The following is a 12,566-nucleotide window of genomic DNA, read 5'->3' as shown; positions in this document are numbered from 1 at the left end:
ATGCAGTTTAGATTAGAAAAGCGGTGATCAACCACTTCAGTACTCTCAAGCTACGTCTCCAGAAACCCACAGATCCTGACAATCAATAATCCAACAATAAAAACTGTAAATTTAAGAGTTTCAGCGCTCCTGTTGATGGCCATTTGTCACCTGCCAGTAGAGCCAGATGAGAGTGGTATCGATTTCTGCTAAAAGGCCCATTTCCCAAAATGTGAAACCTCTTAAATATTTATGCAACATGTATATGCTGATTTCAAAATGCAGCTTTAGGCTAGGTGTGATTTCAGGCTTTGACTTGTTCATGCAGAGACTTTAAAGGCTTACTCCGAATTTTATTAAATCACTCCAAAGGCAGTCGATCCCCCGCTTTAAAAAAGTCTTTATCTCTTTAAGCTTTCAATCTAGCGCCTTACATTTCTTTCTGTTCCTCTTCGGTCTCATTGTTAATTACAGCTCCTAACTCAGAGAGGACTATTAATCTGTCAGGGGTGGCTTTTATTGCTGCTCTGCTGCCATCCCATTATACCGTTATTATAGTTGCGGGTGGAGGCCTGTAATTGCTGTAAGTAGAAGGGAAAGGTAGGAGAAACTCAGGCTGCCTTTAGGCTTCTGGTCAGGGCAACCTCCCCCTTCATCGTCTGTCCTGGCAGTGTTTCTAAAAATGATAACAGCGCCTTCGAACAAACAGGCTCCTGCTCCAACTTGACTGCTTGCCGCTTCACATCAGAAAGAAGACAATGAAAGACGCCTAATTAGTCAACATGGCGCTCAAATCCTCCTGTTAGTGATCTTACAAAGATCAGACATATCACGGACCATCTCAGATCAGAGGAGCATGTCCAGGTGGGGTGTTTTCTCTGTCTGTGTCTGACTCTGTGTGTGTGTGTGTGTGCGTGCATGAGAGCTGTAATATGTGGCTTCAAGGTCAAAAAAAATAGAAAGACTTCCTCAAAAACAACCTCCTGCCTGCCTGCCTGCCGTTTCTGCCTCTTTTTCCTCAAAGCCAAATATAGACAAGCCACTGCCACGTCATCTGGCCCTTAGCAGAAGGCAGGATGGGGTTCAGAGCCAGCCTCTCAGGGTTATATTTTAGCATATAACTGAATCCATATTTCCCACTAATGACTCTGGCTGTCATGAAAATCTGGACAGTTTTATTGAAAAAGGAAAAGAAAAAAGAAAAGACAAGAAAAAACAAGAAAGGAGTCAAAACAGTTACAAAAATAAATACAAATAAAAGCACTGGGGGTTACTCTCGGGGAACGTTTCCATCTGTTAATCGTCAAATCTTCTCCACTGGCGGCATCGGCTGTTCAGATGCCACAACTACAATCAAACCAGTGGCCCGTTTTCCAACTCTGGCCAGAGTCCAGCCTGTCTCTGAATGCACGCAGTCCAGAGTCAGAAACACAGTTTAGGGGTGAGGAGGTGAATGGGAACCGCGGCGGTGCCATCTACACCTCGTCTTCATTCAGCAGCATGTTGGGGATTCCTTTGGAGATCGGGAACTCCCGTCCTGATTCAGGGCACTGCAGACAGCCCTCTATCACCTCCACCTACAACGCAACAGACAAGAAGTCACCACTAGGTGGCACCATAGTGCAAAATCCGCACACATTATCGCGCTCTTAAAAATTTAAAATTGGCATCTTGGAGCCATTTACCTCTAAAAGCACTCGGTGCACTTTCTTCAGGAAGTCTTCGTTTTTCTCGTAGTCCTGCACCAGCTCGCCTGGCAGGTCCTGCCGATGACCCAGCTGCAGAGAGAAAAAGGATTGCATCAGGTGTTTACGTTACAACATGCACCCCAGTGAAAGTTTACTGTGGAGCATTTTTTATAAACACAAAGTCCTGTGACGCTTTATGGATCAATTAGATTGATGCAGTATCGCCAGGAAGGCGTAGCGGGACAACAACCTCATACATAAAAGCCAGAGTCATAAAAAAATAACCTTATTCAGCCTGTGGTCACATGAAGAGGGAGAAGAAATCCACACACACTCAAAACAACCTCCCTTATTATTCATCTTAAGAAGCAAGCATGCCGAGCACTGATGCTACTTTCAAGGCAAAGGGTGCTCACTGAATATTAGTTCTCTTTTTCACTGGAGCCCATCCCAACAAACAGAGTGAGGGGGACACAACCTGAACAGGTAACCAGTCCATTAAACATTCATTCGTTCACACTCACACCCCATTACAGCCAGTTTAGCAACACCAATGAAAGGCAGTGATGTCTGACTCACCTCCTCCGCTGCCTGGACCAGAGCGCCCCACTCCAGTTTGGGGATCATCCGGCTGACAAACTGAGGGTTAAACTCCACCTCATTCACCTTCACCTCAGTGGCCTGCACAACAGAGAACGCACGAGTTTAAAATGTTCAGTATTAACACTCATTCAAAACACGCACGCGTGATGTCACACAAGACCGGATGTGCATATTTGTCTACTGCCAGCATGTTACTGTGGCAATAGGCAAGGGTTTAAATGCAACCCATCAATCATTATAGATGAGAAGCATTTTAATGTTTGCCGCAATTATATACTTGTTTTCAATGAAATGTTACACAGCTGATGTACAATGTGACCATCTTCAACATTCCCCTGAAATAATATCCAAATTTCTGCTGTGCTTTTTTACATTTAACTGTATATGAAAAGAAAGAAATAAAAATAAAGATGTTTATGGGGTAAACAGCAGCAGTAACTATCAACCACTCTGTCGTGTGTAACAGGAAAAGAATATTTTTAATTAATCGTGACTACTTAAAATCTTACACCGGATTTCACAAGAATAAAATTAGAATTAAGCTTTATTGTCACTGAAGAAGAGATTAGTGACATTAGGAGTGCTGCCCTGCCATCTGCTGCATAAAAATGTAGATACAGTCACACACGATTCACATAAGCAGAAATCAGACAACATGATAAAATGCTCAGTGTAAAGTGCATTTCAGTGATTCAGCAACTGTTACAGCGTGTAATGGCAATTTTATTTGTACAGCACATTTCATTTTATATATAAAGATAAAAACATAAAACCTGCGTAGGCTTACAAAGGCGTATGCTGCAATAGGCTCAGATTATTTCCACTCTACACACATTTTATCCCACTAATTGATGTCATTAAGTTTTGTTTCCTCTCTCTCTGATAGTGTGGGTTTTGTCCTCATCTCTCTGTACTCTCCCTTTATTACTCTCCTCTTACTCCTGACCCTGCCAACTCTTCCTGGATTCGTGTTGGTATTTAAACTGTTCTTAATTACTTTTTGACCTATAACAATATCAAGCCTTACCAAGCCTATCAAGTTACTTTTCCATATTCTTATCGAGGTAAAAGCGCTCCCTGAGTCTGACATTAAAAATGTCTTTTTTAATAAGACATTTCTTTATTTTATATATGACCCCTTCATAAATTATGTTGATTAGAGCCTATTTACCAAAATAGCAAAGATATGAGCCATAAAAACCGCAGTGAAACAACAGATGACTTCCCTTCCCTGAGCCTGGATCTCCCGACTAAAAGGGAGTTCTTCCTTCCCACTGTTGCCAAATGCAGCTCAGAGGGAAACATCTGATTGTTTGGGTTTGTCTCTAATCCTTCAGGTCTTAGCCTTACAGTATAAAGCGAACTGTTAACTGCTGCTGCATAAATCAAACCTAAGCACTAGAACTCGGCGTTAGCAGAAACGTGTGTCGCGATAAGCTCGGTGAGCTCTGGTGTTTTAGAATTAGCTGCTGTCCAGGTGTTCGCCGTTACCTTGATGAGCAGTGGGTATCCCTTGGTGACCCCTTTCACGTGAGACGTCAACATGTTGTGCGTGAGGAGCTTCATGTTTACAAAAAAGGCGCTAAAAAGCCAGAAAACTGCAAACACTCTGACAGCTACACGTAAACCACGCTGCGGAGTTTACATGTGAACCGGAAGTGACGGCGGTACGTCGCATAAAAGATTCCCAAAGCTTCCGTTGATTCCTAGTGGCTTTTAATTTATTATTAAGAGTAATTTTTTAAATAAAGGCACATTTTCCGTACCACAAAATTACTAAAACAAATATTTGTCGTAAAAATTACACAAAAATGTTTCCAAAATATGTAACATATAAAGTAGCTTCTGAACACCCCTCTTTGTTTTTTTCTCGTTCCTACTTCTGCACAGTACCAAACTGCAGGTCAAATTACAAAGTAAGTTATAAATCCACCATTTCTTTTTTCTTTTTTACATGTTTGTTGTAATGATCCAACCAGTTTAAATGTGTTTAAATAATATTAACATATTTTAATATATATATATATATATATATATATATATATATATATATATATATATATATATATATATAATATATGTGTATATATATATATATATATATATATATATATATATATATATATATATATATATATAAAATATGTGTATATATGTATATGTGTATATATATATATATATATGTATATATATATATATATATATATATATAGATATAGATATTGCATAACAGTAATTTTGCACTGCAAGTTTCTGGAAAATCCGTTTTTGGCAGCGAAATTTATATATCCTTTATTTTGTAGATTTCGGTAACACCCATTTAGCCTGGAACAGGAGGAGACAAAGCAGAGAGATGACCAAGAGGAAGGGACATGAACACCAAAGGTCAGTCCTCTTTGACATATTTTGTATGTTACCAGTCTTCACCGTGTCACTGTAACCAAAGACACATGAATTTTAAAGTTTCCACTTCCACATAAAGTTTCAAACCGTTTGTGTGTTTGTTTTTCTTAAACACATAGTAGAAAATTACAAAGTTTATCTGTCTTTTGTTCTTTTGTAATTTTTGAAGTCTAAATTTTCCTCCAAATATAGAATCGCCCATTATTATGTATTTAGTGTAAAAATTAAAAAATGTGATTTTTTTTTTGTAATAGCCATTACCTCACGCAACATGCACAACAATTATCAGAGAAAGAAGTAATGAAAAGTAAAAAAATATATGCAAATACACTATTCTCAGTATATTTTATAAAAATATTATCAATACTCAGGATTTGCAATATAATTATTGATGCACCAGTACATACTTACAGGTTTAATTACTGCACCAGCTCAAGATTGAGTTACTTTGAGTCTTAACTTTTTTTAAACAAGTGAAGATGCATCCAAAATGATGGCCGGTGTTGTAAGTAATTACAAGTTCCTGAAATGCCACAGTATGCAAACTGTACAGCAACAACACTGCTTAAATTACCAATAGATACAATAAATAAATAATAATAACAATAATAAGAATCATAATAATAAAAATACAATAAATAAAGGCAGACAGCTGTTCGGTTTTTATACTCAAATTTTTTTAATTTTTCTATTAATTTTGTATAATCCTCATCTTTGTATTATACAGGTCATTCATACAGTTTATGATATAGTAACTAGTAATTACACGCAAGAGGTGTAACAAGCATCAACCTGTCACCTTCACAGACGTGCATCATGTGCACACACAAACACATTTTCTCATCCTCACACATTCACAGACAGACAGACAGACAGACACACACACACACACACGGAGAGACAGGGACATGCGTCCCTCACACTGATTAAAAACAAACAAAAAAAGAAAATGTAAAACATTTTTAACCCTAATTTTTCCATCCTCCATTTTCACCAGATTCACATACCTCTTTACTCTTACTCTGAAAACAAATATGACAATACTTATGCTTTAACAAAATAATAATAATATTTAAAAAAACTAAGAAGAAGAGACAATTACAAAATCAATGCAGAAAGGCAACTAAAGATGTGGGCAGAGGACTTCTGAGGACATAGTGGGCTAATTGAGATCCCAGGATCTGACATTTAACAGGAGAGCTGCAGTGACGTCAGCTTGGAAAAACGGTCATCTTCGTGAAGCTCGAGCAGAATCCAATATGCTACAAAATTTAGAGACTTCATGTGACCCGTTGTTTCTGTTCAGTCAGGTATGCCAATGTATGTGCTGAGCTTTGAGTAGGGGATGAGGTACAGATCCGAGGAAGGCAACACAAACTAGTTAAAAAGGACACTGTAAGGTTTATGGCACGAATAACAGCACTGAGGGTAGCGGGTGCATAGTGGGAGTCACAGCTAAACCAATCACACAGCTTTGTACCATCTGCAAGGGTGTTAAGCAAAGGACACTTGATCAAAAATATTTTCAGTTTCCATTATGAGCACAAAGAGAGCAAAACTAACACATGGCAACCCCCCTCCAAAGACAGGTATCCCCCACTCATCTGCAGAAAGCTCATTAAAGTGAAGCTGCTCTTAGTTATAAACATCCCTTCTCGTGCTTGAAATCGCTGCTTCAAATTACAAACAGCTTCAAGCATCACAGTTCAGAGCACACAAATGAGTGAGGAAACACAGAGTGTGATAATCTTACCTGCCCCCTCTGCCCGGGTCAGACTGAAAATGAAGCCAGCAGAAAGTGACGGCGATATGTTTGCGCTGACGTTAAGAAGAAAAACACTAGTGTGTTACAGAGAGCGGGAAAACGAGCGAATGCCGAACAGAAAAATGAAGTCTCGCACGTCTATGTATGTGGGAGCAACATTAAACACTGTGCGTCAGGAACTGCAGCAGTAGTTAGTCCTTTTTTTTAAATTTCTTCTTCTTTCCTTTTCTCTTTTTTGCATTGGAGCACACGCTGACTCTTTTTAGACACAACACACATGCAGCTACTCATACAACCCCTGGATTCCCACAGAATAGACTTTCCCAAATCATAATCTCATACTCTCGTATACACGTACGCACACACACTTTCCCTCACACACAGACACAAAAAGCTGTCCTCATTCTTGGCTGTCCTCTGTGCGCCACTTGAGGAAATCTTCTTTCCGGGCGTCCGGTTTGATCTGGTTTCTCATGCCACCCAGCAGATTGGAGGTGGCTTCAGAGGCCACTATTAAAGGTCGGACTACAGTGGGCGGGATCTGCCGCAGGACGCCGCCCACGGCTCCGGGGAGACCCTTCTGTTCGTGGCCGCGGGATGCTACATCGCACAACTGTTGGGCCGTGTCAATCACTCCCTGGAGAGCAAAGAGAGTTTAGTCTAAAAATTTAGGGTTTCAACCCCCTTTGCATTCATGCATGCTGAAGTTTCTACAAGGCCTTTTAACATATAGTTAACCTCTTCTACCAACATAGATGTAGCTGCAGATATTTTCTTTTCATCCTCAGCCCTGGTTAACCCTGGCCTCTAACCCATGAACTCTTTCTACATTTTATTTGGGCACGTACCTCTCTAACGGTGTCGTAGGCCTTGGCCACTCCTTCCCTAAGGTCTGCAGGCTGGGCGACTCTTCGAGGTCGACTAGAGGTGGCCCGGCCCTCGGTGATGGCGTAGCGATTCAGAGGAGGCGTTGGAGACAAGATGTCATACACGGTCTCTGCTGTAGCCTGTCACAGAGGTACACAGACACCAGAAGAGTTATTGGCATATTAGGAATGTGTGTGCTTTACCTTCAGGCTTTTAACGTCTGTGTAACTAAGAGTCATGATCTGCACTCAGAGTACCTGGATAGCCTGCACCAGCCTGTTGCTAAGCTCCAGAGCAGCGGATGCTGTGGAGGTACCAAAGGACGCTGCCCCCCTCTGGAGACCTCGAATGATGCGTCCATCCTTCCTGTACTGCTCTATAGGCAGCCAGAACAAATCCCTCACTCCGTGGACTGGACAGGATGAAGGAGAGAGGAAGTATGAACCACAATCCAAGCAATAATGGAAAGCAGCTGTAAAAATGTTTGCAGAAAACAAAAGCAACTTACACAGCTGGACGACTGAGTGCATGGGTCCAACACCTCCCAGGATGCCGGGCAGCTGATTCTTCCTGATGTCCGTCAGCCACTCTGTGACGGCGTACTGAATCACTTTGTCGACCCCGAGGAGACTGGAACATGCAGAAAGTCTCAGAAAGTCAAACTACTAACAGCAAATTTAGGGCAAATTACTGAAAAATAACTGAAATGTTTGCTTGTTGGTTCGTTTGTTTTTACCCGTGTCTGCAGCAGAGCCTCTTCAGTTTCAGCTCGGAGCAGTTTAATTGGGCCAGACCGATCAGAATCCCTGCAAACGTCCCCTGAGGAACAACAAGTGTGAAAACGCATCATTTAAACCCTTCAGCTTTTTGTTTGAATTAGTAGACAGGATCTCTGAATGACCACTCACTTGTTCAATGACGACATGCTTGCCATGATAGTCGAGCCAAATAGGCACTTCAGATGTGAAACGAAACTCCCTGAAAAGGGTGGAGACAAGAAGTGGGAAACTTTATCAATCATTTAAACTTTTAGTCTTTGAGTTACTCTACTTTATTTAAGCTAATTTGTTAGAGGTGATTTTTCTTTTTTGGAATCTGTAACATAGGAGTTTCCTAGCTAGTAACTTACATCATCTTTACAGTATTCTCTGCTCTTTCTTTTTTATTCTGTTTCTCTAGATTTCTCACTCTCTTTTCAGTCACTACATACCGGAAGTAGATTGGCTGGTCAGAGGAGGCGCTGGAGCCGGCAGAAGAGGAACTCTGCTCACTGTAGGTAGTTTCCACAGAAGCTGTGAGGTCAGGTCCAAGACTACCTGCAGCAGCACCCATCTCTAGATCCTCAGACCCCTTCTGGGAGAAATCTGCCTTCACTGAAAACAGAGAAATTACAACAGGTCACAAATCTAGCATGCTAAAAATTCACCTCAGTCATCATTTAAATGTACTCTGTAGCTAATTAAAATTCATCGTGCCACAACAATGAACAAGAAAATACTACAACTCCATAAAAATCAGCTCGGCAGATCTGACATCAAAGAACTGAATGATAAAAGAAGACCTGACAGAGCTCACCTTCAGCTGCAGGATCCACAGGCAGGTAAGGATTAACAGAGGAAGCTAGATTACTAAAAAAGTCTTTCAGGAAAAACAGTGCGTCCTACACAAGAAACAGAAAAAAATAAGAAAAGACGTGAAGACTTTATGGGAGCAGTACAAACAGCGGAATGAATGGTACTGAATGAATTTTGAGCTACAAAGAAACATCTGTGGAGTGTGAAACGGCTCATTTATGATGATCAAACAGATTTAATACATCTATACTCAAAATAATTTCTGCAGTAAGAGTTGTTTTTTTTGTGCCACCACCTCATGGACGAGGTTCAAGAGCAGCTCTCAGTATTCAGTCCCAAAAGTTACCTGGTCGATGTTGAGTCTCAGCGGCAGCAGGCTGACCCGGAGACAGCACTCTGGCCCCCCGAGGCCAGACTCAGGACACACCTGCAGGGCCTTCACAGTCAACTACAAAAATGACACACCACATGAGTACTATCATTCAAAGTCTTTTCATCATGTCCCTAACTGCATTAAAACTTAGCTAAATAGAAAGTGCACAAAGTAAGTAAAGATTTAAAACATCAGGATGGTTTGACTCCAAGTCAGATGCTGTGCACGACAGAAAATTCAGTTTCTAATCAAAGACCCTCCGTCTCTCTGTCTCACCATGTTGGAGTGGGCTCGGCGGGGCATGCTCTCACTAGTGTAGAGGTAGAGGAATTTGTTGATTTGTGAGGAGGCCAGTCGGTCTCGAACTTCCAGCTCCTGGACGATGAACACCTGCCTGGAGAGCGGCTGCTCACCACCGGGACAGACCCCGACCACAGGTGCTGCTGACCCCTCCCCATCCTGCCCCGCTACTGCCACTGGGTAGGACTCATGCTGGAACGACACCTGGAAGACAAAACAGGAGACACGTGTTGAGACAGAGGTACGGTGATATATGTCTGTATGCCAATATGTATTTAAAAAAACGTACATTTTCAAACCAGTGATATCAGTGCATTAGTGTACCTTGGTGAGCTGTATCTCCATCAGCAGGCTGTGCTGACGGCCGATGCCTCCAGCTGAGCGCCAAGAGTTCTGCGGTCGAGAGGAGGGGGCGGAGCGAGAAGGTGACCCACGGACGCCAGCGGGCACTGAACGACCTCTGCAGAGAGGTGCACCCACACACACAGGAGAACAAAAACAAAAAAAAAACCTATAAATCTGACAAACTATGTACACAAAAGTTTCAAAAACCTTGTATGGACTGGACCAATCAGCATGCTAATGTTTCAGTTATTTAATATTTATATAATTAATTATATGATAACCATGGGTGTCTGTGCATGAAAGAATTCATGTGCATTGTTACCTGTTCACGTTCTGAGCATGCAGAGACATAGGCCTGCCTCCAAAGTCCTTTCCCCCGTAAAGGTGCCAGACCACAGAGATCTCCCGCAAAACTACTCTACTCTGAGGCACTGGGAAGCGACTCGGGGCTCGGAGCAGGTCTGAGCTGCCACGTGGCCGGGAAAAATGGCTGTCCTTCACTCTAATGGGCCCCTCGCACAGCACTGTTACCGTGGGCTCCCCATCCCGGGGCTGTAATAAACACACATGTAGACATTTTGTGAGTGAGCACAGAGTCTGAAATGGGTTCATGAATGAGAGGTGACAGGGAAGTGAAAGCTAAGAGGGGACCCTCACAGGGATGCCCATGCCGGGAGCCTCCAGGATACAGAAGTCGTCATTGTCGGTGGAGCCCTCGGAGCCTTCCTCTGACATCATATCTGCCTGCGCCTCTGTCGCTGTGGCAACCAGCCCGTCAAGCTCCCCCTGAAGGACAGAGGGGCCGTTCTTTGAGGCTTCATCGGGGAACAGGTAGACGGAGACGGGGGAGCTTCTTGGCATTGAAGGTGAACCTGGATGAAAGCAGACAGAATCAGATGTAAATATTTTGCAAACTGGTACTCTATACAGACCATAATACCTCCTGTTATACAAAGAATGCCACTGTTCCCACTAAAGAATTTTTGGGGTTTTCAGACACTCAAACGATATCATTAAAAAAAAGAAAAGAAAAAAAAAGGAACTGAATTAAGTTTTGAATCTACATTTTCATAATACTGGGCTGACTTCTACAAATGTCTGTAGAGACATCTCCTGTGTGTAAAGTGAAGCATGTCTTCACACATGGGAACAGGATAATTTTACCTAACTATAGTCTGTCAGGATGATCCCAGGGGTTATAAACAGAGCAACTCTGCAGTACCTGGTTCTAAACTTTCTTCTCTGTGGCTCTTCTCCGTGTCGATTAAGGCGTCAGCCAGGTCGTACTGGTTGATCTCGGCGGTTTCAGCGGGAGGACAGGGCAGCATAGACGCTGGACTTTCTGACAGCTAATAAAACACAACAACATTGGTATGTTGGACCATTTTATCACATCTTTAACGTAGACATCATACACTCCACATTTCACCAGCCTTACTGGTAATTTCTGTCCAGCGATTTCAGTGGGCGAGGTGTGCCGTGGCGGCGGGTGCAGGTCGCCCTGAGAGACCAGGTACTGCAGCAGATTGACGAGGGCAGCACAGGAATCTGCACAGGTGTGCAGATGGACCACATTGTTGGAACAACGGAGCTCAAAGAGTGGCTGGGACTGTAGAATAAAGAGAGGACAATGGCAGTGGGGACACAGGAGGGAAGATCATAAGAGAGATGAGAGAACCTTAAAGCTGCGACATTTGTCAAAAATGTTAACAAAATGTGTAAATGGTACAGAACTAAAGAGTTTTATTGTAGGCAGAGTTTATTCAGAAACTTCATTAAATCAAATCCTCTTAACCTCTAACATCTTTTAATCCTTAAAATGTATAATTTTTTATTTACGTATTAACTTCATTTTTCATTGTGAAACCTCAATCTATACATAAAAGATAAAAAAAATCACAACTTTTAAAAGTCATGTTTATAGAAATACTGTAAGGGGGAAAAGGATAGGTGGGGTATAAGAAATGCATATATTTGTATGCATTAGAAATAGTTTGGGTTTTTATCCCACATTTATAACCAGATATTTACTTTTTTTGTGTATCTCATTTTAAATTTATAGTAAATTAATACAAGAAAGAAAATAAAAGAGATTCCTTTTCATGACATATTTTCTACTTCACATTTTCTCAAATACATCATCCATATCCCCATCCTTCATTTTACTTTCTGGGTGTTTTCCTATAAATGTATCTACTAATTCTTTTATTTACATCAGAGGGATTTAGTTTTTTTTTCTTCTGCTGTTTGATATGTTCTTCAGTGAGTCAATAATTCTCAATTAAGACTGAAGGGAGTTTTCTTCCCCAATATAATTCATTGTGCTTTTAACTATTCTACAAACTTAAAAACTTCTAGTCAAAAATCTATTTAAAAATGTATACTGCATGCAATTTCTCCAGCACAGAAAACCTGAGCTTGGCATAATCAAGAACATGGACTGGTACTTGTATATATAGCTTTTCTATTCTAACTAAGCACTCAATGCACTTCCTTACTACCAGCCTCATTCACACACACATGCTTTTTAAACCGATCATTCACAGACTCACACTCCTGGACGCCCGAGGATGCTTCACGGAGACTAAAGAAAACCGAAGATCAAGCTACCGACCTTCTGATTGGTAGACGACCTGGTCTACCCTCCTGAGCCACAGCCGCTGCTGATG

General features: G+C 41.6%; 2 protein-coding genes across 2 annotated transcripts in view; both read right to left on the bottom strand.

Moving 5' to 3' along the window:
• Positions 1–1,132: 1,132 nt before the first annotated feature.
• Positions 1,133–3,947, bottom strand: trmt112 (tRNA methyltransferase activator subunit 11-2). Its single transcript, XM_084949045.1, has 4 exons — positions 3,762–3,947; positions 2,247–2,348; positions 1,665–1,757; positions 1,133–1,556 (listed from the first exon to the last, which is right to left on the bottom strand). Exons 1-4 carry the CDS (start codon positions 3,834–3,836, stop codon positions 1,455–1,457), a joined length of 372 nt encoding a protein of 123 aa, XP_084805171.1. The 5' UTR covers positions 3,837–3,947; the 3' UTR covers positions 1,133–1,454.
• Positions 3,948–5,328: 1,381 nt separating this feature from the next.
• The window catches only part of atg2a (autophagy related 2A), a 30,375-nt gene continuing 23,137 nt past the window's right edge, over positions 5,329–12,566 (bottom strand). Inside the window, exons 28-42 of the mRNA XM_084949034.1 lie at positions 11,336–11,506; positions 11,120–11,246; positions 10,555–10,769; positions 10,220–10,449; positions 9,877–10,012; positions 9,529–9,756; positions 9,226–9,327; positions 8,881–8,965; positions 8,516–8,678; positions 8,214–8,283; positions 8,042–8,124; positions 7,814–7,935; positions 7,563–7,717; positions 7,287–7,445; positions 5,329–7,075 (exon numbers count right to left, since the gene is read on the bottom strand). Of these exons, the coding sequence (XP_084805160.1) occupies positions 6,839–7,075; positions 7,287–7,445; positions 7,563–7,717; positions 7,814–7,935; positions 8,042–8,124; positions 8,214–8,283; positions 8,516–8,678; positions 8,881–8,965; positions 9,226–9,327; positions 9,529–9,756; positions 9,877–10,012; positions 10,220–10,449; positions 10,555–10,769; positions 11,120–11,246; positions 11,336–11,506 (2,283 nt within the window). The 3' untranslated portion in view covers positions 5,329–6,838. The remainder of the gene's footprint in view (positions 7,076–7,286; positions 7,446–7,562; positions 7,718–7,813; positions 7,936–8,041; positions 8,125–8,213; positions 8,284–8,515; positions 8,679–8,880; positions 8,966–9,225; positions 9,328–9,528; positions 9,757–9,876; positions 10,013–10,219; positions 10,450–10,554; positions 10,770–11,119; positions 11,247–11,335; positions 11,507–12,566) is intronic.

The sequence above is a fragment of the Perissodus microlepis genome, chromosome 2 (genome assembly GCF_051167445.1).
Source record: "Perissodus microlepis isolate ML-2025 ecotype Zambia chromosome 2, ASM5116744v1, whole genome shotgun sequence".
Classification (NCBI taxonomy): Eukaryota; Metazoa; Chordata; class Actinopteri; order Cichliformes; family Cichlidae; genus Perissodus; species Perissodus microlepis.
The sequence above is the reverse complement of the archived record's forward strand: the minus strand, read 5'-3'. Positions and strand labels throughout refer to the sequence as shown.

Coding starts and splice junctions, on each gene's coding strand:
- trmt112 (XM_084949045.1), bottom strand. CDS start 3,836: ATGAAGCTCCTCACGCACAACATGTTGACGTCTCACGTGAAAGGGGTC. Junction 2,349..3,761: donor GATACCCACTGCTCATCAAG/GTAACGGCGAAC, acceptor TCTGTTGTGCAG/GCCACTGAGGTGAAGGTGAA. Junction 1,758..2,246: donor TGGTCCAGGCAGCGGAGGAG/GTGAGTCAGACA, acceptor TTCTCTCTGCAG/CTGGGTCATCGGCAGGACCT.